This window comes from Carlito syrichta, unplaced genomic scaffold, assembly GCF_000164805.1.
Source record: "Carlito syrichta isolate Samal-C Ts95f unplaced genomic scaffold, Tarsius_syrichta-2.0.1 Scaffold287984, whole genome shotgun sequence".
Classification (NCBI taxonomy): Eukaryota; Metazoa; Chordata; class Mammalia; order Primates; family Tarsiidae; genus Carlito; species Carlito syrichta.
In genome coordinates, this window is record NW_007232080.1 from 34469 (window position 1) to 61822 (window position 27354).

Below are 27354 nucleotides of genomic sequence, written 5' to 3' on the forward strand. Positions count from 1 at the left end.
GTAATCATATTCCCCCATTTTAAAAAATTCTAAAATGTAGTCGCAATAATGTGATCACAATTACACAGTGGTTTCTCTATAAATATAACAGCTACCGGTTTCTGTTTTAGCCTACTCAGACTCAAACATGCTGCCCTATCTTCTTGGGGCCTAAAACATTTTCTAAGACAATAGTCATTTCATCTCTCTAGAAAACATTATTATTGGATCTCATTCTGTGAGCCCATGACAACTGTGGACGCCCAAGCCCTTCAGTTGCTCTCTGGCCTTGATCTGCAGCTTGCCCTGTCTGGTCTAACATCTGGTATGTTTTCATGAACTTAGGCAGGTAGGCGGTCCCTGACATTGCTCACTGCAGGACCCCATGACACTCAGCAGCCCATAGCCACTGTCTGAGGTTGCCCTCACCACGTATCTGCCCACTGCCTACCGCCCTCCCCCTTCTGGGGTCTTTTCAAGTTGTTTCCATCAAGGTCCTGACCAGCTGCCCTGCATCTCAGTTCTTTGTTTCTTTTGCGTGCGGGGGGGGGGTGTCTCAGGGACCGCTGTGGAGGTAGGTATGCACCCTGCTAGCTGTCTGCCTGATGGAGAGATGCTCTCTCATCCTTGTTCCTCAGATACACTATTCAATTCACTTCTGGGCACAGATGTTGAGAGTGTGTCAACTCAAATCTCATACTTCAAAAATGATATTCCAATTTAGTTGATTGTTAGATTTTAAATTGCTTTTGGGTTTTTCCAGTTGTGGCAAAGGGCTGTGCAAGGTTGTTGGGCCCTTCTTATGACCAAGCTACATACATGAGGACCGGGTGCACCAGGCCAGGCTCTGGCATGGGGCTGGGAGGAGCATTTCTCCTTGTGAAGGGACCACAGAGTCCATGCAATGACTGGACCCATGGCATTCCTGGGTGGGAGTATGAGGCACTGAGGAGGACAGATCATTGACTCAACTTGGAGTTGTAATAAAAAGTGACACTGAGGCCAGTCCTAGAATAGGCACATGGAGAGTAAAGCAACACTGGCCTGTAAACATGCGAAGGACCATGCCTGGACCTCCGTCCTGTGTCCCTTCTGGCCCCTGGCACAATACTATGACCTGAAGTGCCCCAATACATTCTTCTCTGAAATACACTGCCAATAAGACCAAACCATTCAACAAAAAAAGAGGACACTCGAATGTGACATAACTGGCCCTATCCTGAAAAAAACCAAAGCCAATGGATTTCATTCTAAAGATGAAAAGAAGAGAACCTATTCAGTAAACGGTGCTGGGAAAACTGGTTGACCACATGCAGAAGACTGAAACAGGACCCATACCTATCACCATACACAAAAATCAACTCTAAATAGATCCAAGACCTAAACGTCAAACATCAAACTATAAGAATCTTAGAAAGCGCAGGAGACACCCTTATGGAAATTGGAACTGGGAACCAATTCCTATTCAGAACCCTAAAGGTCAATACCTTAAGACATAAGATAGACAAGTGGGACCTCATCAAATTAACGAACTTCTGCAAAGCAAAGGAAACCATCAAGAGAGCAGGAAGATAGCACACAGAATGGGAAAATATATTTGCCAACTGTATATCTGACAAGGCCTACCATCCACTATCTATAAGGAACTTAAACATGCCGAAAGGAAACAAACAGTTCCATTAAAGAGTATGCAAAAGACATGAATAGACACTTCTCAAAAGAAATATATAGACAGCCAACAGACACATGAAAAAGAGCTCAGCCTCACTAATCATCAGAGAGATGCAAATCAAAACCACACTGAGATACCACCTGACCCCAATAAGAATGGCCATCATTAATAAAACAAACAACAACAGATGCTGATGAGGATGTGGAGATAAAGGAACACTTCTACACTCCTGGTGGGAATGTAAACTAGCGCAACGCCTTTGGAAAACAGTGTGACAATTTCTAAAAGAACTAAACATTGATCTTCCATATGACTCAGCACTACCCCTCTTGGGAATATACTCAGGGGAACTCAAATCATTCTACAAAAAAGATACCTGCACATGCATGTTTATTGCAGCACCATTCACAATAGCAAAAACATGGAACCAATTGTGCTGCCCATTGAAACTAGACTGGATAAAAAAATGTGGTACATACACACAATGGAATATTACGCAGCCATAAAGAAGGACAAACATATGGACTTTGCAGCAACTTGGATGGATTTAGAGTCTACCATACTCAGTGATCTATCACAGAAATAAAGAACAGAGTACCACATGTTCTCATTTATAAGCAGACCCTGAACATTTACCATAATACTATAAGAAAAGGATTGGCAGTAGCAGGATACTGACGGGGTGGGGGTGGGGGAACACAACATCAATGAGGGTACCTGATCTCAAACCAGGCAAAATGGGGACCAAAGGGGGGCCCAAACTTTACCTGTATGATGACTGCTTGTATACCTAATCCTGAATTGTACTTCACATCTTTAAAATAAAAAAAATAAATAAAGGTGGAAACAGGGTGCCCCTTGTAGGAACAGCTACAATGAGGATGTCTTAATCAGTGTATCTGTATATTTTGTAATAATTTCAAGTGTGATAATTTATTATCTAATAAAAATGATTTGTGAGCACTAATTAGTTGTACTGTATCCAATCGGGAATTACTAACTGAAGCTTAGTTGTGAACACTGTCCTCCACATCCTGTCGCTTATGGCAGTGCTGCGCTTGAGAGTGGTAGGCCTCCTTTCCTTGACTTTTGGTCCCAGCACAAAGAAGCCAGCAGGGTGGGGTTGTAAGGCTTCGGGCTCTCCAAAGCCCCAAAGCCTCTGGGGGTTCTGGGGGTTCATCAGGCTGCACCACCAGGGCTGAGTAGACCAAGAGAAAGGAGTGTTCTGTTGAAGTCTGGCTGAGCAGTGTAGAAAAAGAGGCTGTGGCGCCAGGGTTAATGGTCTTGCAAATATAATAAATGCTTCTTCTATTTCCTCAGGAAGCACATAAAGAAAAAACTGAATTATTACGACTTTGGGATAAACACTAATGCTCTCTGGGTGAAGAGCCAACTGGCAGTTCTGAAAGATTGGGTTAATCAGACACAGGGAAATTTCTGATTAATTGGACAATTACTTCAAATTCTGGGTGAGCCAAGGCAATGGTAGAGAAATATCCTGACCAACCAGGAATAAATTCAAAAGCCTGAGGCAGAGATTTTTAAGTTTAGAGGGGTTGAAATACAATGGCATTGTATGCCTGATTTTTATAGTCTCAAGTTCCCTGAGTGTTTAGAACTGATAACTATTATTTTTAAGACCAAAATCATTCAAAATTATTTTGAAAAATTATGGAAAATCTGTCGGACATGCTCTTGAAAAAACTTGAGGACTCAAAGAGATGACAAAACCAAAATGCAGGGATCAGAGGACAGCGTTCTCTATGTCTGATGATGGAAGAGGGCCCAGAACCACATATAACACAAGCCCTTTCGGCTCCTTCCTAAAAGTCCAAGGTGGCACTGCCTCACCTGGTGGGGGCGTGTTTCTGTTCCTCCTCCTCGTCTGTGTCACTGCTGATGGTGATGACGCTGACCGTGGGGCTGGGGGTGTCGGGAATGACAATTGTCTGCCGCTGCCGCTCCCTGGTGGTGCTGGAGGCCACATCGCCCCACCCACAGGTGACTGAGGTGCCACAGGCGGGGCTGCTATGCACCATGGCACAGCGGGGTGGTGTGTTCTCCTTGACGCGCTTGGATCGCTGAGGGGAGCTGATGGCCTGGGAAGAGGACACCTCACAGGTGGAGACATTTCTGCAATGACAAAACCACACCTGCTTTATAGAGGGCAGTCAGGCCCAGCAACTCCTTCCCAGGAGTCCAATTGCCTAGAAACACCAGCTTTGCCAAATCTCCATAAAAACAGTCAGAGGGCAAGGCAGTGAGGCTCTGACTGTAACTGAAGAAGTAGCTGCTTCTGGAGATCTTTCATTGAGTTGTCACATAGCTACAGACGGCAGCCAGCCTTCTCTCTAGGCTTTGGCTTAGCTCTTAGTGCCTGCTCCCAGGAGGACAAAGGGAGATGCTTGGGTTTTAAGAAGCAGGAAGTGAGGCTGTGTCCCCAGGACCGAATGGATCTTGTAGGACAGATGTCATGGCCAGGATTCCAAGACTCTACTGCTGAGCTCTGCCTTGTCATCCCTATAAATGTACTTTAAGTCTTATTTTGAAGGGTGGTGAAAGAAGTGATGTTTGCCACATAAAGCTTTGGTTTCCTTGCTAATGATTGGTTTACAATTTATTAAATTAAAACACTTATTTCTTAAGAATTTCGGGATCTAAAGTACCTAACCTTGGTGACCAAAGGTTCAGCGTTCCCTCCTTCCTTCTCTAGAAAAAGGACATGACCATTAAAGTGTGTGTATATACTTTTTCAAAACCCCAAAAGATGATTTTTCTGGAATTTGGTCGCTAAGCCTCATGGGAGGCTCACTAGTCTGTCTGAATTGTAATGAAAAATTGAGAAAAGTGCAAGAGGAAGAAGCACTCTTAAAAAGAGAGCTTTTAATCTTGATCAACTTGAAATTCCTTATTAAATTAGTCAATGTGATTTCTGGTAACTTCAGGGAAAAAAACCTTCCCTCCTTGTCAAGTCCTCGCTGGTCCTGGTATAGGTTGAATAGCCCTTATTTGAAAGGCTTGATACCAGAATTGCTTTAGATTTGGGATTTTTTTCAGATTTTGGAACACTTGCATATATATAACGAGATATCTTGGGGATGGGACCCAAGTCTAAACATGAAATTCATGTATCTTGAACACAAAGATTGAAGGTAATTTTATATAATATTTTAAATAATTTTGTGCAAGAAACAAAGTTTCGACTGTGACCCATCTCATGAGGTCAGGTGTGGAATTTCCACTTATGTTGTCATGTCAGTGATCAAAAAATTTTTAATTTTGGATTTCTGGATTAGAAATGCTCAGCCTGTAGTAGCTATGTAGTTAGAGACTAAAGCCAACGTATAATGAAACTCAGACTTTTATGTGCCTTTAGAGATTATAGCACCTTCTAGCTAAAAGGATGATAGTAAAATGAAAATAATTCAATAAAGGTTGATTTATTTTTCTATCTAGCTGGTGTCTGATATACTGCTTGCTCCTTTTGGGATGCTGGTAATATGTTTTATTGGTAAGATTGCTCCATTGTTTGTACTAACCGTAAACATATGTATTTGTTATTGCTAATATATTATGATTTTAAGATTGTGCTTTCACTACTAACAGTTATAATATTTCCACTTGGCACTGCTAAGGAAAAGTATGCCTGGTCACATCACCAACAAGGGAGAGACTTCTGGTCTTGCAGACTGTTTTGCCTAAGGTATTGGTCTTAAAAATAGGCCAAGACATAACTTCCACTATAATTATATTGATCTCGAAATGCACTGGCAAGAGTCTTCATGAGGCCAGTGAGGTAGTGAGTAGACAAAAAGAAGGGACTTGCCAAACAGGCTGGGAGGCTAAAGGTTCTTATAGCCCCTCTTCAGGCAAGGTGAACCACAGGAAGCTAGTTCAGACCTGGGGCAGATCAGTGTTCTGTGTGAGCTGGCTGGGCATGACAGCCCATGAGGATCGAGACACTGGACTTTGTTGCCACCCAGTCTAATAGACACGGGTGTATTGTCACAAAGCTGCCAAACAAAAGTACTGTGGAAGGCTGCCAATGATCTGAGATAAATTTTCCTGAGTTATCAAAAACACCTAAATAATCTTGAGGAAGAATTACAACTTGAAAAAAGTCAGTTCTTGGATTTATTTTTGAATGAGAATGTCAAAAGGCAGGTCTAATTTCTGCCATCTGGTTATATGAGGAAGCAGAAAACCAAAACTGACTAGATATTTGAACACTGAAATTTTCTAAATAAGCAAGTAAGTGCTTCCAAGTCAGTGCCTTTAGGAAGAAATATAGGAGCAATCCTGCACTCATATGATCTCTCTCTCTTTGTATTTTTTTGGCTTGGACATCTCTATTTTTTTTTTAAGTTTGGCTTATTGAGGTCTAATCGTCATACAGTAAAATTATCCCTTTGAAGTGTCTCATGAGTTTTGACAAATGTACACATACCTCCACCATAATCCAGACTCAGAACTTTCCCATCATCCATTCCCTCATGCTCCTTCCCAGTCAATCCCCTCCTCTCCTGCTAGTGTGTAACAACCCTGGATCTGGTACCTGTCGTTGTGTTTTGCCTGTTTCCAAAATGCCATATAAATAACATTATGTAGCCTTTTGTTGTTCTTGATTTTTTTTTTTTAATTTTAGAGACACGGTCTTGCTTTGTAGTGTAGTAGTGCAATCATAGTTCACTACAGCCTTGAACTCCTGGGCTCAGGGGATTCTTACACCTCAGTCTTTCAAGTAGCTAGGACTATAGGCGTGTGCTACCATGTTCAGCTAATTTTTTCTTTTTTCCTAGAGATGGGGTCTCACTATGTTGCCCAGGGTGGTCTTGAACTCCTGGGTTCAAGCAATCCTACCACCTCAGTCTCCCCAAGTGCTGGGATTACAGGCATCAGTCACCATGCTGAGTTGTTCTTGATTTCTCAAGAGTTCATTAAAATGAGACTGGATTTAAAGGAAATGGAAAAGATTAGTGTTTTGTTGGCTAGTATCTGGGATTAACCAAAGTTATTGCTTACATTTAAGCAAGGAGCTAAATGAGTTAAATTTCTGATCTTAGATTTCAAAAAAAACCATATTTAGTATTTAAACAAATTGCTATGGTAAATGATTTCCAAAATGAAACTTCAGGTGTTCTTCAGATAAGGAGAAAGTGACAAAGATTCTTTGCTTCACCAAACTTTAGTTAGGCTTCTGAACCTTCTTCTAGGCCCAACTGTGCACTTCATTATAAAATCTAGTTTTGGCAAAGAACCCTGGCACGTCAGTTTAGCAAGAACCCTCTAGCCTTGATATCTGGTCACTCCTGATATCCGATTAGGTTCCTCCTCCTCCACCCTTCCAGATGATGTCCAATCATTCTGGCCTGTCTTCAGTCAAGAATCCTGTTACGTCAGGTAGCCCCTTGACCCTGATGTTTCCTTCATAATTTCCCATCTGCTGACCCCATACTGCTTCTTGCCTATAAACTGTCACTTGCCCCTGCTGTATAGTTGAGCCCAACCTCTCTTTTGTTTTTGTTTTTGAGCTGGAGTCTCACTCTGTCAGCCAGACTGGAGTGCAGTGGACACTCCCAGCCACCGCAGCCTCGACCTGCTGGGCTCCGGCAATCCTTCCGCCTCAGCCTTCCAAGTAGCTGAACTACAGGCGCGTGCTACCACGCCTGGCTAATTTTTGATTTATTGCAGAGATGAGGTCTTGCCAAGTTTCCCAGGCGGGTCTCCAGCGGGCTCAGGCAATCCACTCACCTCAGCCTCCCAAATGCACGGGAGCCACTGAGCCCGGCTAACCTCTCTTGCTCACTGCAAGACCCTGTTGCATTGGTCCCTGTATCTACTGCCATGGTTTTGAATAAAGCCTTATTATGGTTTAACAAGTATCACTGAACAACTTTTTTTCTTTAACAGAAAGGACCTGGTCATGCGCAGTGGCTCAAGCCTGTAATCCCAGCAGTCTTGGGAGGCCAAGGCGAAAGGATTGCCTGAGCTCAGGGGTTCAAGACCAGCCTGGGCAATTTGGTGAGACCCTGTAAATAAATAAATAAATAAAATAAGCCGGGCGTGTTTGCGCACGCCTGTAGTTCCAGCTACTTGGAAGGCTAAGGCAGAAGGATTGCCTGAGCCCAGCAGGTCAAGGCTGCGGTGGTCATTAACATGCCACTGGACTCCAGGCTGGATGAGAGTGAGACTGCAACTCAAAAAAAAAAAAAAAGGCCGAAGTTCTCAAGGCATGGAACAAACAGTGATTCTGGGCCCTCATCTTTAGGGTGTCCCGAGCGCTGGGTCTAGGGTCAGGCAAGAGGCAGGGTGGGCAGGCTCACAGAGTCAAGAGTGAGGGCTTCCTGCAAACTCTGAGGCAATCCATGTGTATGGGATGTTCTGCTAGCTACTAAAGAGGACTGCTCCCTGGCCCATGTTCGGAGTGGACGCTGTGACTCGCTAATCCTAAGTGGCATTTTCCTGGCATTGTTTTCCTGGTGGTTTTTTTCCCCCACCTACCTCACTGACGACTGGTGCTGCTTACTCTTCCTGGAGGAGGTGGTGCTGGTTGGCTGCTGCCGCATCACGTGAGCCACCCCCACATTTAAGGGCTGGGCTGCGGGAAGGGTCACATGACCGGTCAGTAGTGCAGGCTGCTGCATGATGGGGTTGTAATGGCTGCCGTGAGCATGTGTGTTCCTGGAAAGGAGCATGGAAGACAAGATCTCTTAGAGGTTTTGCAAAAGCAGAGCTCCTCCATAAGCAGGCTTCCTACCTAGTTAAACTGTGGCTGCAGTTGGTTTTCTCACTAGCTGGGAGGTTGTGAAGAGATGAGCCTGGCTGGGGAAGCTCATCAGGTGATTCCCAAGAGTTGGAAAGATGAAGTGCTGTTCCCAGCAGTGGGAGGAGCACAACTGGTTGTGACAGAGGACTTTCAAGTGGGAAAATCGCCAAGTGTGCAGGCATAGGATTTTCTGGGGACAGGGGATAAATACTCTCTCCAACTTTTATAGCCCCTGAGCAGCTGATTACACTGAACAATAGTATATATATTTTATCTTAGAATTTACAAAGTAGCTTCAATGGGTTATTTCATCCCACTCTGTGAGGTAGGCAGGATAGCTTAGCAATACCATTTTATTAATGAAGAAATTGTACTTCCTATGAAAAACAAACTTTGAAGCCTGGGAGCCATGTATTTTCTAGCATTAGGAAGTGTTAATGTTCTCTGGAATTCCCTCAGTGGCTAGAACAATGCTTAGGCATGTAGCAGCTGATCAATTAATTACATGCCTGCTGAATGAACAATTAGATTAACCGAAGGTTGACTAGACATGTAGAGAGTTTGGTGTTATACCAAAATTAGTAATAGTCATAACAGTAATACTGGCAGCCCTCATCCTGAAAATGAGTTATGTTTCCAAATTCATATAATCTGGGTTGTATGAACCTCAAAGCCTTGTTTTCCCACAGAAATGTTAAAAAGGGTGATTAATTCAGAGATTTGCCCATAAGAGCCCATTCAACACTTAAGCTAAAGGTGGGCAAATTCATTTGAATTTTTAAAAGTTCTAAGATTTTATCTTTGCAACATGAGGAAAAGGATGAATAGGAAAAAAGTAGATGATCACTTTTGTAGATAATTTGATGATGTCTTGTAGACATTTACGTGGGCTTTAGAAACTGATGTTATGACTTCTTTGTTGTTGCTATTTTTCCTACAAATGTGGCATTCTTTTTCCTTCGATACAGGTCCAGCACCTGTACTTCTTGTTTGTTTATTAGCTACAGTTATGGATCCTCTTTGGCTTATACAGGAAATGCAGAAGGACCAGGAAGGAAGTGTGCTAGCTTTAGATGTTTTCTGTGGTCACTAGGTAAGAAATGTCAAAGAGAAAGAAAGGGGAAGGAGGAATAATATGCATGAATGAGTGAGTGTATGAGTATTTCTGAAATTATAAGCTATAAATGCTGAACGACAAAGGGGAAGAAAAGGAGTATGTCATGTGTGTGGTCTTTTAGGAGAAAAAGGGGTGAGGAAAACAAAACCAGTTGGTCAGACAGCTTTCTGCTTGGTTGCTGCTCCTGATGAGCTGGAGGAGGAAAGGCAGTCTTGCTGAGTGTGAGCTGTTGGGGGAAGGGAAGATGACAGGTTTATTTACTGGCAGTCGTGTACCAGGCACTGCGATGATGCATGTTAAATATAGGCCAGGTGCTTTGTTTTTTATCTTAACTTAAACCTGTCAAATCCTCTAAGGTAGGCATTATTACCCCCACTTTGTTGAAGAAAACACTGAGGTGCATAAAGGTTAACTTGCCACAGGTCACACAGAGCCAGAATTGAATCCAGTTCTACCTGGCTTGAAAGTGCTTCCTGTGAATGGTGGGCATGGGGGGGGGGTTGTTGTCAGGGGGCGTGAGGGGCTAAGGGGAAGAACCTTCCAGAATTAAATGGAAGAAAGGAGGCTGTTGGAGTAGAGGCCTGACTGGAGCATGTATTTCCACCTTTCTACCTTTTCCCCAAGAGCTCTTAATTCACAATAGCCTTTTAGGTCAGAATAGGAACTGTTGGGAGGCTCCCTGGGTTGTAGGGATACTGTCAGAGGATGGCAGGGAGTGAACTGCCCTGATGTTTGTGCTGAATGAGAGACAGCCCAAAAGGGTCATGAGGGGTTGCCATCTGGCTCTGCACTGGTGAAGGGGGCATTGTGATGGAGTTGGTCGGAGGTACAAGGAAAAGTGGCCACAAAAATAGCAGCTGCACATCTGTGAGGAAACTAGGGAGCTGGATGGGGTAGAGTTCTGGAATCAGATGCAGGGGGTACGCTGTGCTGGCAGGCTGTTGGCTGGATGTTCCTGGGGTCTGTGGGAAGTGGACTGTGATCTATATGATATGACTATTAACTGAAGGGGCACATTCAACAAACATGCCAGAGTTTACCATTCCAAATAAACCTCATTCTGTCAAGTCTTCCCCTGGGAAGTCAGACAGACTCCAGTGTGCCCATGTCTCAAAACATCTTGAGAATACTTCCTAGAATTGTTTAGGGCTTTGGGGATTCTCTTCTGTATTTTTTTCACTGGTGATAGACTTTTGTTTTCTGAGTGTGGAATTTAATTCTGAGAAACAACCCAGAATCATCCAGAACCAAATCTGGTGAATTATACTAGTAATTAATGAAATAACTGAATATTGGATGGAAATCATAACTGTGCATCAATTAACAAAGCTGACTTCCTTGTATCCTGGGACATTATTTAAAGGCAACTTTTTGTTACACTGCAGTCATGGTCCATACAATATTTTTAAAAGGTTTAAAAAATTTCCTACAAACCAGAGCATTTGGGTACAGGCTAGCCTGGCAGCTTTCTGTGTCATCGGTGGACTCACTTCCCATCCCAGACATGCCACTTGCCCTAGAAGGGCTTCCTGCTTACCTCCAGTCAGCCAGCTGCTGAGTGCCTGCCATGGTCTCGGGAATCACAGTGGCGTGCTGCATTGATGTGTGGGTGGCCACTCCAGTCAGCTGCTGCCATGCTGGGGGAAGCAGGATTTGCTGAGTCCCACTTGGCCAGGCCTGCTATAGAACAGAGGACGTTTGCAATGACCATGTTTGCTAACCACATAATTGCTTTGCATAAATCTGGCACTTATTCTGTGCCTGGGGCTGTGCTAGACCTTGTGATGGGTGTAGAGTGGAGATTTGGTCTCTGGCCTCAAAAACTAAGGTAAGGGGAGAGAAAATTAACATATATGAACAAAGTAGAAGATAGCTAAGTACATGGATACAGGGTTATATGAAAGAGATTAATTCATGTTGAAGAACGATTTATTTATAAATTTGCTCTAATGAGCGATACTTGAAGTTTCTAAAAATCCTTTTATTGACTTGGTATTGCTATACAACTATGTACAAGGGATTGGGGTACTTGAGTTGAGCCAGATGAAGGTGTAACTCCTTGCCTTCAAGAAGCTTTCTACCTATCCTTATTTGCCTTTATTTGTTACTGTTATTAGCTACCTTTATTTAATATTGTACCTTTTGTTTATCAGTTATAATCTAGAGTTCCAATTTGTGTTATTTTCTGAATCTAAGTTTACACAATTCTAAGATCACCAATATCTGGAACCTACATTTGAAAGCATGCAAGTGTGAAGTTGAAATACTTAGCTGGGTCCTTCAGCTTATTTAAGAGTTACTTTGACCTGACAGAGCAAAAATAAGAGCTAGTTAGGAAGTCACTGCTTGAATCTTAAGAATTTCTAAGAAATCTATAATGAACTTTTGTGATTTCTTCTTTGGTGGTGTGTGTGTGTGTGTGTGTGTGTGTGTGTGTGTGTGTGTGTGTGTGTGTGTGTGTGTGTGGTTTTAAGCCCTTTGTATCCTCAGTCACCATTCTGCTTGTTTTTGGTCACTAGATGATTCAGACTGAATACAGCTGTCCAAAGTTGGACACTTAAAGGACCATCACTAAGTAAAAATACCTCTTGGGCAGGCCAAAGATGTAAAAGATTGCTATCTTAGTTATACCTCTCTCCATCAGGCTGGACACGACTAACATTGATAATTTACCTAATGCAGTGCTCTACAAACTGTGCATGTGTTGAATGTGTGTGTTTTGACTCATATATACAAATAACCACTTATGGAAATGGATTACAAGCTTGAGTCAAAGCTTAAGTAACAGTGATGCTTATAAGAATGACATAACCACATATTAGACCTGAGTGCACAGTTCACCTGTCCACCATTTTCATGTTGAAAATGAAGTCCAGTGAGTTCTCTTATACTTTTTTGATATAATTTATTTACTTTTGATCTGCTTTGATACAGGTAGAGCGCTCAGGGGTCATAGATCATAGCTAGATTGTACCATGCGTGCTTAATAAATATTTCTTGATAAAATGAAAGAAGCAGCTCTACCAAGGCTGTTCACTAGAGTTAATTATATTTCAGGTTTACTTAATTCATAGTAGCAGAAAAAAAATTGAATTGATTAATACAGTTATGAATTCAGAATATTAAATGAACAACAATTTCATTTGCAGTAAGACTTCTACCAACTTAGTCATCTAGAACTCATTTGAAGAGCATATATTTTGACTAATTGAAAAAAAATCTTGATATCAAGCTAAGGTCATTTTTTCCCCCTATTTCCCTGAAATGGATATTAATATTGTAATATCCAAAAAGATGCGGTAAAAAAGCTACTTTTCACTTCTTCCACTGATTGATAAGTTCAACTCAGATAATACTTCAACAGATATTTTTATAATTTATTATTACTGCTAAGAATGGAGCTAACATTTCTTGATACATATTTGTGCCAAGCACAGAGTTAAGTCATACATGGATTTCTGACTTCTTAACACCAATCTTGTGAGGTTGGGACTATTTTTCCTCCCATTTCTCAGATGAATAAACTGAGACACAGACAAGTTAAGTAGTTCAGACATATGGGTAAGTTAAACATATAAATTTTCTGCCTTCTCTACTCCAACTAAACAATGGTGAAAGAATAAAAAGATTAATAAGGGCAAGAAGAGTAGGGGAGAGACAATCGGAGAAAAAAAAAACAACATAAGAAAAAACATCAGTATGCTCAAGCACATCAATACATCGGATATACAAATCTTTCATAGTTTGGTAAGAGGTTAGGGCTGCATAATGAAATGTATAGAAAATTAGGCCAGTGGAAAAATTAGGCAATCATTAACTTCAGGAAATAAAAAAAAGAACCATAATCACACGAGGCTCAGCTGAGGATGTTATATAATATCGATGATAATTATGTAAATACTGTAAAGTAGTTGAATCCAAATTATTTGGAAGGAATAGGAGAAAGAAGGAGTAAGTGAGAGGGATTGTGAGAGAAACTGTGTGTTTGTGCATTATGGGGATGGGAGTGGGTTAGAGAGCTAAATCTTCATCTTCCATAATAGGTAGTCTTCCATAATAGGTAATAATACCTAGAGTGGAAAAAAAAAATCAGTAAAATACAGTCTAAGCATGATATTTAGAAATGTGAGATTAAGTAACAGTTGAGTTTGTAATTATTGTTTTGGGGGAGTAGAAATTAAGGATGGGATACAGCAGAGGAGGACAATTTTCTTGAAAATTTATGGTGTCATTTAACTTTTTAAAATTATGTACATGGAGGATAGGAGTTCGAGACCAACCTGGGCAACATAGCAAAATCCCATTTCCAAAAAAAAAAAGAAAGAAAAAGAAAAGAAAAGAAAAAGTATGTACATATATTACTTTGAAAAAGAATTACATTTAAATTTCAGAAATAACTTACCCAAAGTCATACAGCCGGTAAGTGGTGGGGCTGGTCTATTTTCAGAGCCCATGTTCTCAGCCAATATACTACCTCTCCTCATGGGAATAATATGCAAAAATTATGGCCTCTATTTATGTTCAGGCATTGGTGATAACCACATAAAGGTAGCATGACCAAGACTTTCCTATTCACTAACAATATCAGGTGCCAAACAAAACAGAAACAGAAACAGACAGCAAGACAATGGTTGGAAAGACTGGTTGCTGAAAATGATTTCAGAGGAGGTTTTGAGTGAGAAACATTGAAGTTTTGTATTTTGGACTGTTTAGAGAGTTCAAGCCAACAGTGTGTCCTTTGGGAAACACTTAAAAGGGATTGGGTGATATGATTCCTTTGGCTAGAAGAATGAAAAAAATTTCTTCATGGAAGGGTGGAGTCTATAGGGATCCAGCCTTTCTCAATTTCCAATTCAACTTGCTAGTCAAAGGGAGGCAAATGGATCTTGCCATTTGACAAATGAGATAAATTCAATATTGTCTCATTCAAAAACTGTACATCCCATCTCTCCTCCTTTACCTATTCCGTCACAATTTCTGGTGGTGGTGAAGATGCTAGTTGTTGCTTGGGGGTTGAGAGGATAGAGATGACAGCTCCTTTTAGGCAGTACCAGAAAAGTGTTCTTTGTAAGGTGATCCATAAATATCACTTCTGTGTCACTGACACAAGAAGGTATGATTACCACCCCTTCCTGACATGCATACATCCTCTGGGTGCCCCACAGAGGTGTGTTTCCCTGAAAGAGACATGTGATACTGCCAGGAGGTAAGGAGGGAAAGGACAAAGAAAATAACATGAGGAGTAGATTCCCAGATACCATCTCTAAATGTTCACAAATAAAATCCTTGAAAAGATTTTAAACTTCTAGGTAAAAAGAACAACATCAACTTTTTGTGTACATTATATATAGTAAGTAATAGCATTTGGAATGCCTCTGCCTGATACCTAAAAATTTATCTTAAGAAAAGTGAAGACTTCAGTTTAAATGCTTAATTATTGCTTTTTGAAATAGCCACCATGCTAGTTTTTAGAAGTTAACTTATTTTTTTGTTCTTTGGAAGGATCATTTAAAAATATCTAGGAGAGAACCTATCTCAACAAGTTAACATATTGGCATGGATTAAGTGACAGAAAAAGAAAAAAGCAACGAACAACCAAAAAGACGATGTGATACTACATAGGACAGAATTTTTTTCACTTAGTATATCTTAGAATCTTTGCATGTCAAGATACATAGGTCTACAATGTCCTTTTTAATGGCTACATGGTGTTCCATTTCATGAATGCATCAATTTATTTAACAAATCCTCTACTGAAGAACATTCAAATTGCTTCCGACAATTCCCTATTATAAACATGGTAGCAATTAAAATCCTTATACGTCTATATTTTTTGTTCACTTTCCCAATTATAGCTTTGGTTAAATCTGCTTAGAGATTTATAATGCTCTAGGGACTCTTTCTTAAGTAGGTAAAAGGTAAAGCTCTCTGCTATGATTAAAGGACTGAAACAAACTCAGAATTTTAAGCCTACTGGTTCCACCAAACTGACAATGAAGAATATCCATTTTAGCTAATAAGAGATGCTAATTATTATTTCTTTCAGAGATGGTTCCTGGCTTACTAGGGTTAAATGTGCAAATGCAAAAAGATCCTGCAATTATCCCTTAAAGTCACATGGATTCTATAGATTTTGGTTCACAAAGGAGCACTAAGAGGCTGGTGTGGATTTGTGCTACTCAGGTAGTATGAACAAGCTTTTTTGCCCCTGGACTGAACTGTAGTTATTTCTCTTGATCAATCTTGGCCTTTTCTGAACTCCCCACTGCTGAACTGTGCAAACAAAAGGAAGCTAAAGGAGGGAGGAAGGAATAGAAGCCCAGTTTAAAATACAGAAAGTTCTCCGCTTACAAATTTTCAACAAGACAAAATTTTGTGTGCCACCAGTTGCTGGTGTTAGTGATTACTTGCACAGTGCCATTTTGGACATAAGCACAAAGAGACAGAGGATGGTTAATGTTAACCTTAGACAAGCTGTTCCAGAAAACAGAAGTGGTAATAATAGTCAACATATTTTATGAGATGGGTGTAACCTTATACTTAGATCAGATAAGAAGTATACAAGGGAAATAATATGCCATTTTTCATTTATGAACATAGATGCAAAAATACTAACTATAGTATTTACAAACTGAATCCAATATTAAAAAGAATACTATGTCAAGCACATGAAGTTTATCTCATAAATATAAGAGTAGTTTAACATTACAAAACCTGTTAATGTCCCATTTATAGACCAAGGAACAAAAAGCACATGAGTATCTCAAGTGATACAGAAAGAACATTTGGTACAATTCAATATTCATTAAAAAACTTAAATACAATAAAGTATCTTTATTAAATATTTATAGTAAATAAAATACCTAATAGTGAACAGGTAGAAGAATTTTCTTTAAAGTGAGACACAAATTAAGGATGACCAATATCACCACTTTTATTAAACACTGTTAGAGAGTTCCTGGTCAGCCCAGTAATATATGAAAAATAAATGGCATTGGAGATTGGAAAGTAAGAAACACAACTAGTAAATAAAAAGATTGTCTACATAGTAAGTGCAAAAGAATTCATAGAAACAACCCTAGCTAATCAGCGTTTAGAAGTATTACTAGATAAACTCAAGAGACCAAAATCGGTTAGATTCCTATAAAACAAAGACAATTAGAAAATGAGGTTTATAAACTTAATAGCAATCAAAAACTTTATACTCAGGAATTATTCCAACAAAGGAAAACTTCATTGAAAGTACTTCAATGTAAGTAATATAGAGAATTTTTAAAAAAAACACACAAAAACTGAAAATAGGCACAGAACCAATGCAATTGAGATTTTTTTGTTTGTGTGGTGTTTTTGTTTGTTTTGTTCTTTTAAGAATGTGCTCACTATGTTGTCCAGGCTGGACTTGAACTCCTGGGCTCAAGCAATCCTCCTGCCCTACCTTTTGAGTAGCTGGGATTACAGGTGCTCACCACCATGTCCTTTCTTGAGACGTATACCACGATCATGGATAACATGACTTACATGTTTAAAGACGTCAATTGTTCCTAAAGTAAATACACATTCAATGCAAGTCCAATAAATATAAATCAGGGTGTTTGGTTTTGAAACAAAAATTCTTGTAGAAGAGTGATGTTAAAATTTATATAGAAAAATGAACAGGTAAGACAAAAACAGACAAGGAAATTGTGAAGAACTATATGGGAACAGGGCTTTCCCTACCAGATACTAAGATATTAAAGCTATAACATTTAAGACAACAGGATATTAAAGAAGCCAATGGGATAGAAGAGAGCTAAGAACAGACCCATGCAATTTGACTATATAAAAATTAAAACAACAACAGCCCAAACAACTTCTGTTTAACAATATACCATAAATAAGGTGTCTTTGGGAAAAGCCTTCATGAACCTGAGACAGGTTTGCCAGTGCAGTTTAGACATAGATAAGTTTCTTGCAGGCAGGTCTAAATTAAAATAGGGTAAGTGTTCAGACATCTTTCTTATGGGTACACGCCCTTCACCAAACTGACCAGGCATACCAGACCTGACCACCTTGCAGGTTGGAATGTGGATCTACCAGTACAGTAGATCACAGAAACAGTAGGGAGTTACCCAAAACACAGAATGTTCTAAAAAAAGTCAAATCTAGTGAGGCAATGACTATCATTATTTAAAAGGCCCTTGTGACCTTAGAAGGTTGAGAGATGGTAATCATAACTTATGACCAGATATCTGTAGCCCACACCTCTTAGCTTATGGTTTGCTTAATCATTGTTATAAAATTATATAAAGCTTCTTGTCAAAGGCAAGTATATGTCCTTTCTCTTTAGGTACCATGCATGCTTTTCTTGCTAATAAATTAATTCTTAAATTGTACTTTGGATTTGTTCCGAAATTTTTTTCTGTGGCAAAATCAAGAACTCATGGAGCAACACACTGCACCCCAACCAGCATCAAACCTACCTTATTTAAAAATAAAGTTGCTTCTAAAGTAATGATGCTTAAGTCAAGCTGTCTTTGACACCCAATAGTAGAAATGATTATACAGAAGCATGGTGGTTAAGATACAGATGCTGGCATCAGACTTCTTAGGTTTGGCCCTGCTTCTGCCACCTAACTGCTGTGACTTTGAGCAAGTTATTGTGCTTCAGTTTGCTATTTGTCAAACGGAGACAAATCCCTTACTGTGTTGTTAGGGGGATTAAATCAGCTGACAACTGCAGAGAACCTGGCATAATGACGATGTATTTGTTATTAGGGTTCAAGAGTCATTAAGGATTGACTGCTGTTAGCATTGCATCAGTACTGTTACCTTAAATTTACATAATACTTTACAAATTTTCAATCATTTTCATCTCTGTGACCTCATTCTACTATCAGAGTACCTTTATGGATAGATAGGAAGGTTCCAACTCACAGTTTCTGTGAACCTAGTTTTTCAACTATAAATGAGGGGATAGTCTCCAAGCCTCCTTTTGGCTCTAAAAAATAATTTCTATTTTACAAGAAAGAAATTTGAGGCAAAGAGATGTTAACTGACTTGCCTTGGGTCACAGACGAGTTACTAGCAGTTAGGATTAAAACCTAGGTCTCCCAGTTTAATTTGCATTTCAAAGATATAATAATTTCCCCAGACTCTCCCAGTATCTAAATTTCTTCTTGGAATCATAAGCAGATACTTAGGAAGGTAATTCACTTGGGGGCCATTTAGAATATTACAGATCCATTCCAATGACTGGAAGCATCCAGCTCACTAACAGAGAGCAAGGGAGTGGAGATCTGTCTTGTGAACAGCATTAACATGGATAATGGTAATACTTATAAGAATAAAGAAGAAAGAGTTACCTGGGCAAGCAGACCTGGTTGGATCTGAAGAGGTTGAGCTCCTGGGGCTTGAGTGACAATGGGAACTGCATTTTCCATTCGCACGGAGTAGCCAGCATGCTTAGAGGGAGAGGCCTGCAAGCCTGTTCCAGAGGTGCGTGAGGAGAGAGGGGTTAGCTGAGTGGCTGGGAACAGCTGGATGAAGACACTTTCCTCACCAGCTGTGTCATCTTTCAATTCCCCTTGCACCAGTCCCCACCTGACCACCAGGTACTGCCTGGCCCTTGGGCATTTCCCTTTAGTTTCTAACTTAAATTAAAAAACAACCAAACTTCTCTCAAAATCTTGAATGTTTTCAAAGCCTAGAAGGTCAAAATAAGGAGTCTGTAAGGCCCTCAATGGGACAGTTACGCTGATAGATTACAACAGGAAAACAAGGGCTTCTGACTTGCGAGGTGCATCTGTGTCCAGGCAAGAGGTATGGGGAAATAACACATGAACCCGTTTGGAATTGCGCTGACTGAAACTGAGCAGCCACACATGCACTTGCACCACGGGGTTTGCAAAAATAAACCCATAAGCTTTCTGTGTAAATTGTAACAAAGTCCACAGTCAACTGTAGCTTCTCAGAGTCTACAGGAGAGGAGCACTGGGGTCATGGACAAAGAAGCATTTTGGGGAGGAAGCCCTGGGAAGTACTTTCCTGACAGATTTATATTCTTCATGTGAACTGGGACTATGTTGGCTGTCAGAGATTGGTAATTTCTATAGATAAACCACACAGAGGACATTTCACTGGAGGAAAAGCAGGAGCTGACATCAGCATAACAATGGGAGCACAGACAATGTGCTTATCTATAGACAGTTACAGACAGCTGGTGGAGGGGGGCAGGGTGTGTGTGTGTGTGTGTGTGTGTGTGTGTGTGTGTGTGTGTGTGTGTAACACCAAACTAACTTGGTGCTGCTGCCCAATTCCTGTTATTTCTAGGTTGGCCAGAGGAGGGTAGGAGCCCTCAAGTTCAGTGACACCAGCACTCCCCCTGAAAGAAACCAAGAGGGCCTTCCTCTGTGAAAGCGAGCACAACAGAAACCTGCAGGCTGCACAACAGAAATCTGCAGGTGCCAGGGCCCTAGAGCTGTCCTGGAAGAGGCAGGGAGGGGCTGTGCCTGCTCCATCCTTACCTTGGAAGCCGGGAGGACACACGATGAGAGCTTGCTGGAACGGGTCAGGCCGGGCACAAATCTGGGCTGTCCCCGTCTGCAGGGGCATGCTCCGCTGGGCCACTGCAGCCATGGACGCCGCTGAGGGCTGGCAGAGTGTAGATGGGTAGTTTAGTATGGAGACCTCGGGATTGGCTAAGGAAAGAGTGGCACTGGTGGAGGTGGGCGCCTGAAGGAATGACGGGGTTGAACAAAATAAACAAAAATAAAAAATGAGGGTGGGGTATGCTGGGAGACGCAACTCTAAATCAAATAAACGAACTTAAAGAAGAACAAACAAAAAATAAGAGCAAAATAGCAAAAGCAGAGAAGAGTGGAGCTACAGACAAAAGTCTCAGGGAAGAACAGGCCCCAGGAGATATCTCGCAGGTGCTTACATGCACACCTGCTCCTGACACTCATGGGGCCCAAACAAGAGTGCTGCAGACAGCTGCACACCATGTGTCGACACACCGAAAAGTTACAAATCAGGATGGAAAGCTGCTTAACAAAATGTTCCGTCCTTCTATTTTGACAAATTCCCAACAACCTGAAAGGCCAGGTTCGAGTTGAGGACTCTCAGATTCCTTGGTTCTTTGGTGGCTTATGGTAGGGGTAGAGCTGAGCCCTGCCTTCCTTCTCCTTGTCCCGGTTCAGGCCCATGCCTTGAGGGCTTGGGGTGCATATACATGGACCTGCATGTCCAAGCTCTGCTCACACTATCACCCTTTGGGCCTGCTGTACAGTCCACACTTGGGAGGACAAATCCAGGAGGAAGCTTCTGGAGGCCCTGAAGGCCCAGGGTCCTGGGTACCCAGAGCTTGGTACAGAAGCACACGCCCTGGGAGGAAAGCCAGAATAGGGCCCGGGAAGAGGCCTGCACCCTCAGTTCTGAAAGCAGTACTGTTTATAGATGCCTGTGGATGGCTGCAGAGCCATCACTATAGAGATGTGCAGGAGGCACACAGGGAAAAGGACATGCCGAGATGGGGTTTTGTGTCTGCATTCCATGCTGGTGTTCAGTTACGAAGGTGGCATGGTAGAGAGAAATGATGCTAGTGAGTGCTGAGAAGTTAAAGGGGGTGGCTTGGACAAATACAAGCCATTGGAATGATGTCCTCTCGCCTATCTCTTTCAGAAAAAGAGGTGTCATTGGAGACCGAATGCCCATGTGAAGTGAGGCTGCGGAAGGAAAATAATTCTATTTTGGGAATTCTTTAGCTTCTCCCCATCCTAGCCGTTTTCATGCTGACCCATTAGCAAGATAGCTTGAGGTTACCAGTGGCTTCAAATTCAGTGATGCCTACAAGAGGTGTTACCTCTAGAAGTTAGAAGGACTATAGGATATGGAGGAAAAGACTCACAGGGATGTCTTGGGCACACACACAGAATTTCAAGTAGGGCATGTATGTGTGTCAAATTTGATAAAAAGAACAAAGTCTCATTTTACATGTTTTTTTTTTGAGTTGGAGTCTCACTCGGTCACCCAGACTGGAGTGCAGTGGCCGTTCCCAGCTACCGCAGCCTCGCCTGCTGGGCTCTGGTGATCCTTCCACCTCAGCCTTCCGAGTAGCCAGAATTACAGGCATGCACTACCACGCCTGGCTGATTTTTTGATTTATTGTAGAGATGAGGTCTCGCTGCCCAGGCTACATGTTTTTTATACTTAGATTTTATGCTGAATTTGTGTAAAACAAATTTGTTTGAAAATAATACTACATTAAGTGGCATAGATATTTGGATTTTTAAGATACATGTTTTAAAATATGTGCATGCTTGTAGATCACATGATCTGCTCTCGTAGTATGGCTGGGAATGCCTGTGCGATATGTCTGTGTTTTGTCACTGATGACATGACTTGTATTTCCCGTTTCCCCACAACACCATCTCTTCCCCACTGTCTGCTCAGATGTGGCAGTCCAGACTGTCCTCAGGCCTTAGCTGGGTGGGTTTCCCTGCTGCTCCTCTGACCCCAACACGCCCCAGGTTCCCAAGCTTGTGCTCAGTGGTTCCACCTTCTGGCCAGTAACGCCTCCTGCTGCTGCTTCCTTCCAATGTCCTAGGAAAGTACTAGCTCCTCTCAGTTGCTACTTCTTGGTGCCTGGCACTGGCTAGTCATGTCCTGCTCTCTACTTCTACTCCAGCTCTTGGGCACAGAGATTAGATCGTTCTTTCCAAAAGACTACTTTGTGCATGCCAGTACTCCTGCTCAAAATTCCCACTCCCTGTCTGACAAACAGGGCATATGCACATGGATCTGGCATTCCTTATTTCCCGTGGTTTGGCCAACCTCCCCTTCTAAAGCTATCTTCCTCTGCTCTCCAGACTCCTGGCACCAGGCAGATTAGTTTACTCATTGATTTGGCCTTTCCTCTCACTCTCACACAAATCCTTTGGCCCACAGCATCCTCTCCAAGACTCTGCGCTTTAAGGCCTAGCCTGTGTCTTGTGTGCTTCACGGGGAAGCCCCTCCCACCTCCAATGGAAATGAATCGCTGCTTCCTTTGCTCTTACAATACAACCTTCTAGCTTCCCGAAGTCTCCCGGGGAGGGAGGGGCTGTGTCTTTCTGGTATTTTCCTCTGGCCTGCAGTGGTTTCTCCAACTTCTCACTTCTGTAACACATGGTTTGTTTGTTTTACCTGGCCCCTAGTGTGTGCTGTTTTGCATTTTGACTGATCTATTTTTGCTTCTATCCTGTCTCACCATGGAGACCGTGAGCTCCTTAAGAGGTTAAATCTTCCAGCTCTTTGTAGATTCAAGGACAAATGGAACTTGTGTTCTGATATGGGCCTAGACTCCAGTGTGACCATTAGACACACATATGGTTTCTCCTCAGTTTCTAATCCAGTTGAAGGATCAGCTGAAGAAGCACATGTGAGGGTGACAAAGTTTTCTACTTCTTTGTATCTTACCTTAGCTCTTAGAAAGGAATTAGCCTATGACTTGTCAGGTAACACCTTACAAGTGATGGGGCTAGAGGTTACCAGTGGCTTCAAATTCAGTGTTGTCTATAAGAGGTTTTACCTCTAGAAGTTATAAGGACTACAGAATATGGAGGAAAAGATCCACAGGGATGGAGGAATTTGAAGCCACTGGTAACCTCTTGCCTATTACTTGTAAGGTGTTGCAGCTGACAAATAGAAATAATAAGAAAAAGAAGGTTTTGTCTTTTTTTTTTAAACTTAGAGACACGGTCTTGCTGTGCTGTCCTGGCTGGGCTCAAGCAATTCTCCTATCTCAGTCTCCTGAGTAGTTGGGATTACAGGTGTGTACCACTGTGCCCAGTAAAAAAGCAAGTTTATCGATAACACACATTTTCCAAAAATGAAAAAAGTGATTCCTGTTGCAGTTGTAGTAGATGTTCAAATGGTTTGACATCCAGAAGGAAGAGGTTTGAGCTTGGTCTATAAAGTCAAATTAAAATTCTTGGTGGAAGGCTAGGTTCAAATAATGAAATATAATGGAACTGCTAGATACTGATTCATAGGATTAAACAAGGAATACCCAAGACAGGACTCCATATTCATATGTTGCTAACTTTAGAGAGTAGAAGTTTTAGAGAGTAGAAGCTTTAGAGAGTAGAAGTCAGCTTTCTAGAGACATACAGGGTTGTGGATTACTGACCCAGCTTCTTCGAGACATAAAGGATTCGTGACCATTTGGGGAAAGGTCCTTTGTTTACTCTACTGGATATATATTGAGGGCAGCAAGGAATTCTTTATGTAGCTTAATGTCTTACTTTTAACATAAAACTGTAGATATATTGTATTGCCTCTAAATACCTAAATGGGCAAATGACTCCAAGGAGCTCATGGAGAAAGCAAGCTACCAGAACGACTCATGCACAAAGGCAGTTGTGCTGGGCTTAAAGAGCAGACACCACCATGCAGAGACATTTGAGGACCTCTAGGAGACTTATCCAGGGCTGTATGGACATATCTTTTAAGAGTCTAGACTCTGGAGCTGGATTGCTGGGTTCAGAGCCCAGGCTCATCTGTCATGAACTAAGAAAGTAGCCTTGGGTAAGAGAATTCATCACTCTGTACTTCAGTTTCCTCCTCTAAAATGGAAATGATTATAATAATATCCATCTCACAATGTTGCTGGGAAGATTGAGAGTTATGGCACACTTAGGAAAATCTGGCACACATAAATATTCAATAAGTATTAGTTATTACTGATGCTATTATTTATTTATTTGGAATTGAAGTCTTGCTCTGTCACCCAGGCTGGCGTGAAGTGGTATGATCATGGCTCACTGCAGTCTCAAACTCCAGGGCTCAACTGATCTTCCCACCTTGGCCTTCCAAAGCTAGGATTACAGTCATGAGCTACCACCCCCGGCATGATATAATTTAATGACAGCATTACTACTGGAGGGAAATCTGGCCCAAGTACTGCACTAAGTTACCAGCCACTTCTGCTTTACTCTAGTCCTGAGCCAGATTTGGATGGTCTCAGTGCTGTGGAGAAGATGGGTGTTCTTATTTGATACTGCATTTTGATGGGAAGCCCTTTGGGTTTTGCAGAGTCTTTGGGACACTCTTTGGAATGAATGTGCTGGTTGTCATATCATGGGCAAGATGGAGGTAGCTTCCTCTGGTATGGTCAGGGGCTCCAGGACCTCAGTTCTGCAGCTTAGTAACAAGACATCTATGGAAAGGACAGCCTGTGGGAGACTCCACCTGACATGAGGCCTGCACCCAAGGCATATCCCACTTGTCATCTCTCACATGCTGCTGACTGCGGATGGGGTGGGCAGATAGGGACAGGTAGTTTGGGGTTGGGGAGTTTAGGCCAGGTGTCTCATGAGGACTGGTGGGAAAAACAAACCTCTTCAAGGAGGTCATGAAGAAAACCAAGAGGATATTTTGCCAAGAAGTTCACAAGTCTGGCTGTGGAAGCCTTAGCCTTGGGCTGCATGGGAACATTTGTTGCATTAAAGAACATTAGCTTTTCACCCTAAGGAGAGCTTCAAGGCACTAATGGTCCCCAGGGGACAGCAGATTCCAGGTGGCCTCTCCTGGAGTTTGGGCAGAGGGAGGGATGGCAGGGTGGGAAGTGAAGCTAGGCCTTGGCAGCCCAGCATGCTATATGAATGACTGAGGGAGACAGGATGGGTGTAGGCAGGGGCCAGTGACTATTCACGGACAGGAGGGGACCTGCCAAAAAGAGAAGACAGCCAGGCGAAGGCATTCACACTTCAGGTTTAGAACATACACTTCTCTCCCCTGAATGGGGTGTGTGTGCGTGTGCATGTGTGTGTGTTTGTGTGTGCATGTGTGTGTACCTACAGAAGTGTTGCTGTCATTACAGGTTGATATTAAGACTGAAAAATCTAGGGAAACTTCTGTGGGGGAACTGGGAAGATTGGAAGGTGGGAGTAAAAGCAAAAGTCTCTTAGATACTAGAAACAGCCTGAGCTAGCACTTGGAAATTATCCACTCAATAAATATTTCCTGGGTGTCATCCATGCTAAAGCAGTGTGTTAGCTGTGGATTCTGCCAATTTTCTGTAAAAGGTTACAAATCTGTGGAGAGAAAAGCTGAGTTTCCTGGTCCCTTTTAGTTCTAGCTGCTGGGATTCTAGTGATAGACTGATGAACTGATTTTCCCCATGAGATGGAGAAAGGACAGGCTTCTATTCTGAAAGGAGATCGGATAGATCCAGCAGTGTGGAGATAAGGGGAGGAGCCTGAACTGGCGGTCACCTGAGTCCCTTCCAGCTCTAGAATTCGCTACCCGGCAGAGGTCAGGCACAAAAGGATCATAGCAACTCCTTTCCCCTATTCTCACATCAGGGCAGGAAAGCAGAAAGCGGTACTGTCAAAGAGAACTCCCTTCACAAGTCCTTTCTAGAACCTTCCATGGGGCCAAAAGTCAATACAAAAAGAGCCTGGGTCTCTCAGAGAAAACAACTTTGGAAGCAAAGGCTTTCTTCTGGAGTTGAACGTGACAATAGAGGAGTTGCGTCTTCAGACTAGGTCTGGTGGGAAGACACTAGCTCTGATGCTCACGTGGGCAGTCTGCCTACCTTCCCCTCTGCTCCCCACTTACCTGGTTGTGGACAGTGGTCAGCTGGTTGTTAAAGGTCATGGTCAGGTTGGTAGACGTGCTGGGGGCCACGTGTGTGATGAAAGGGGTTTTACTCTGGTTCACCGTGTCATACATATTCACCCGACGCTTGCAGATTTCCATGTTCTGGAAACATGATTTGACGCTGTTCATGCAAAAGACAGAGGCATATGGAGACATAAGGGAAGGGCAGAGGATAATGTGGGCAAAGGGTGGGGGGAGGGCATGGTCAATCCAGTAAACAAGACAACATGGGAAAGTGTACTCTAGGTCTCTAGATTTCTGTACATTTGCAACTATCAAGGTTATTTAGGTAGTTTCCCTCAATGTCCTCCTATCCTTTCCCCCTGTCCAGATAGGGAAAGTTTCCATATATCACAGCAGATCCCTGCTCTGCCTACAGCTTCTCTATGCATCTCAACTCTGAGTGTGGCTTCCGGTCCATGAACAAACATACAAGCTCCCTGAATGGGAACACTAAACAGCAACTTACAACCTGCCTCCACCTTCCCCAAAGACAACTACTTGTGTGCACTTTTTCCAGCAGCCCAGTGTCACCAGCACCATCTAGGGAACAGCCCAGGAACTCTCCCACCAGCGGCATGAATGTACTGCCTCTCCCCACTGGACTCAGGTAGGCGATGCAAACAGTAGTGATACTAGTAATAATAAGTGGTTAACATAAGAACAGTGGTAGGTATCTGCAACTTTTCACATAGTCCTACGACATCCACCAGATGGAGATATGACTATAGTTCCTGCTTTAAAAGTGAGGCTGAAGCCCAGGGAGGACAGGTAGTTTGCCGGGGTAGAGAGTTACTGGCAGTCTTCATGTACATGTATATGCCCTCTGGCTGTCATTTTCTCATCTAATTCTTGCCCAATTACACAAAATAGAATTCTCTCCCCCTTTTCCTTCCTCCATTGCACTTGTGTATCAAAACAAAACCCCCAATACAGAAAGCATGAAGGCAAAGGAAAGATACAGTGGCCTTATCCACTACAGTTCTGAAAACCCCTAGTAAGTGTCCTTCAAAATTTGCACAGCACTTCTCACTTGCTTCTGTGTCTTCTTCTAAATAAACTGACTTTTCCTGAAATGCTAATATTTAAGATAATCAAATTTCATTTAGTCTTCAATTTAAAATCTCTGTTGTAATTCGAAAAATGTAATCGCTGAACATAAAATCACAATTTTCCACTATTTTATTATTGTAAGTGTCT

The 27354-nt window shown here is 42.1% G+C and overlaps 1 protein-coding gene across 3 annotated transcripts in view; it reads right to left on the reverse strand.

Moving 5' to 3' along the window:
* HIPK2 (homeodomain interacting protein kinase 2) overlaps positions 1-27354 on the reverse strand; it is a 153369-nt gene that overhangs the window by 18106 nt on the left and 107909 nt on the right. The window contains exons 7-13 of one of the 3 annotated variants that reach the window (XM_021710062.1): positions 26109-26275; positions 25205-25218; positions 20037-20244; positions 18876-18997; positions 11072-11214; positions 8153-8332; positions 3503-3784 (exon numbers count right to left, since the gene is read on the reverse strand). In XM_021710062.1, coding sequence (XP_021565737.1) covers positions 3503-3784; positions 8153-8332; positions 11072-11214; positions 18876-18997; positions 20037-20244; positions 25205-25218; positions 26109-26275 — 1116 coding nt within the window. The remainder of the gene's footprint in view (positions 1-3502; positions 3785-8152; positions 8333-11071; positions 11215-18875; positions 18998-20036; positions 20245-25204; positions 25219-26108; positions 26276-27354) is intronic. The other 2 variants (XM_008053244.2, XM_008053243.2) reach the window with 2 other exon arrangements.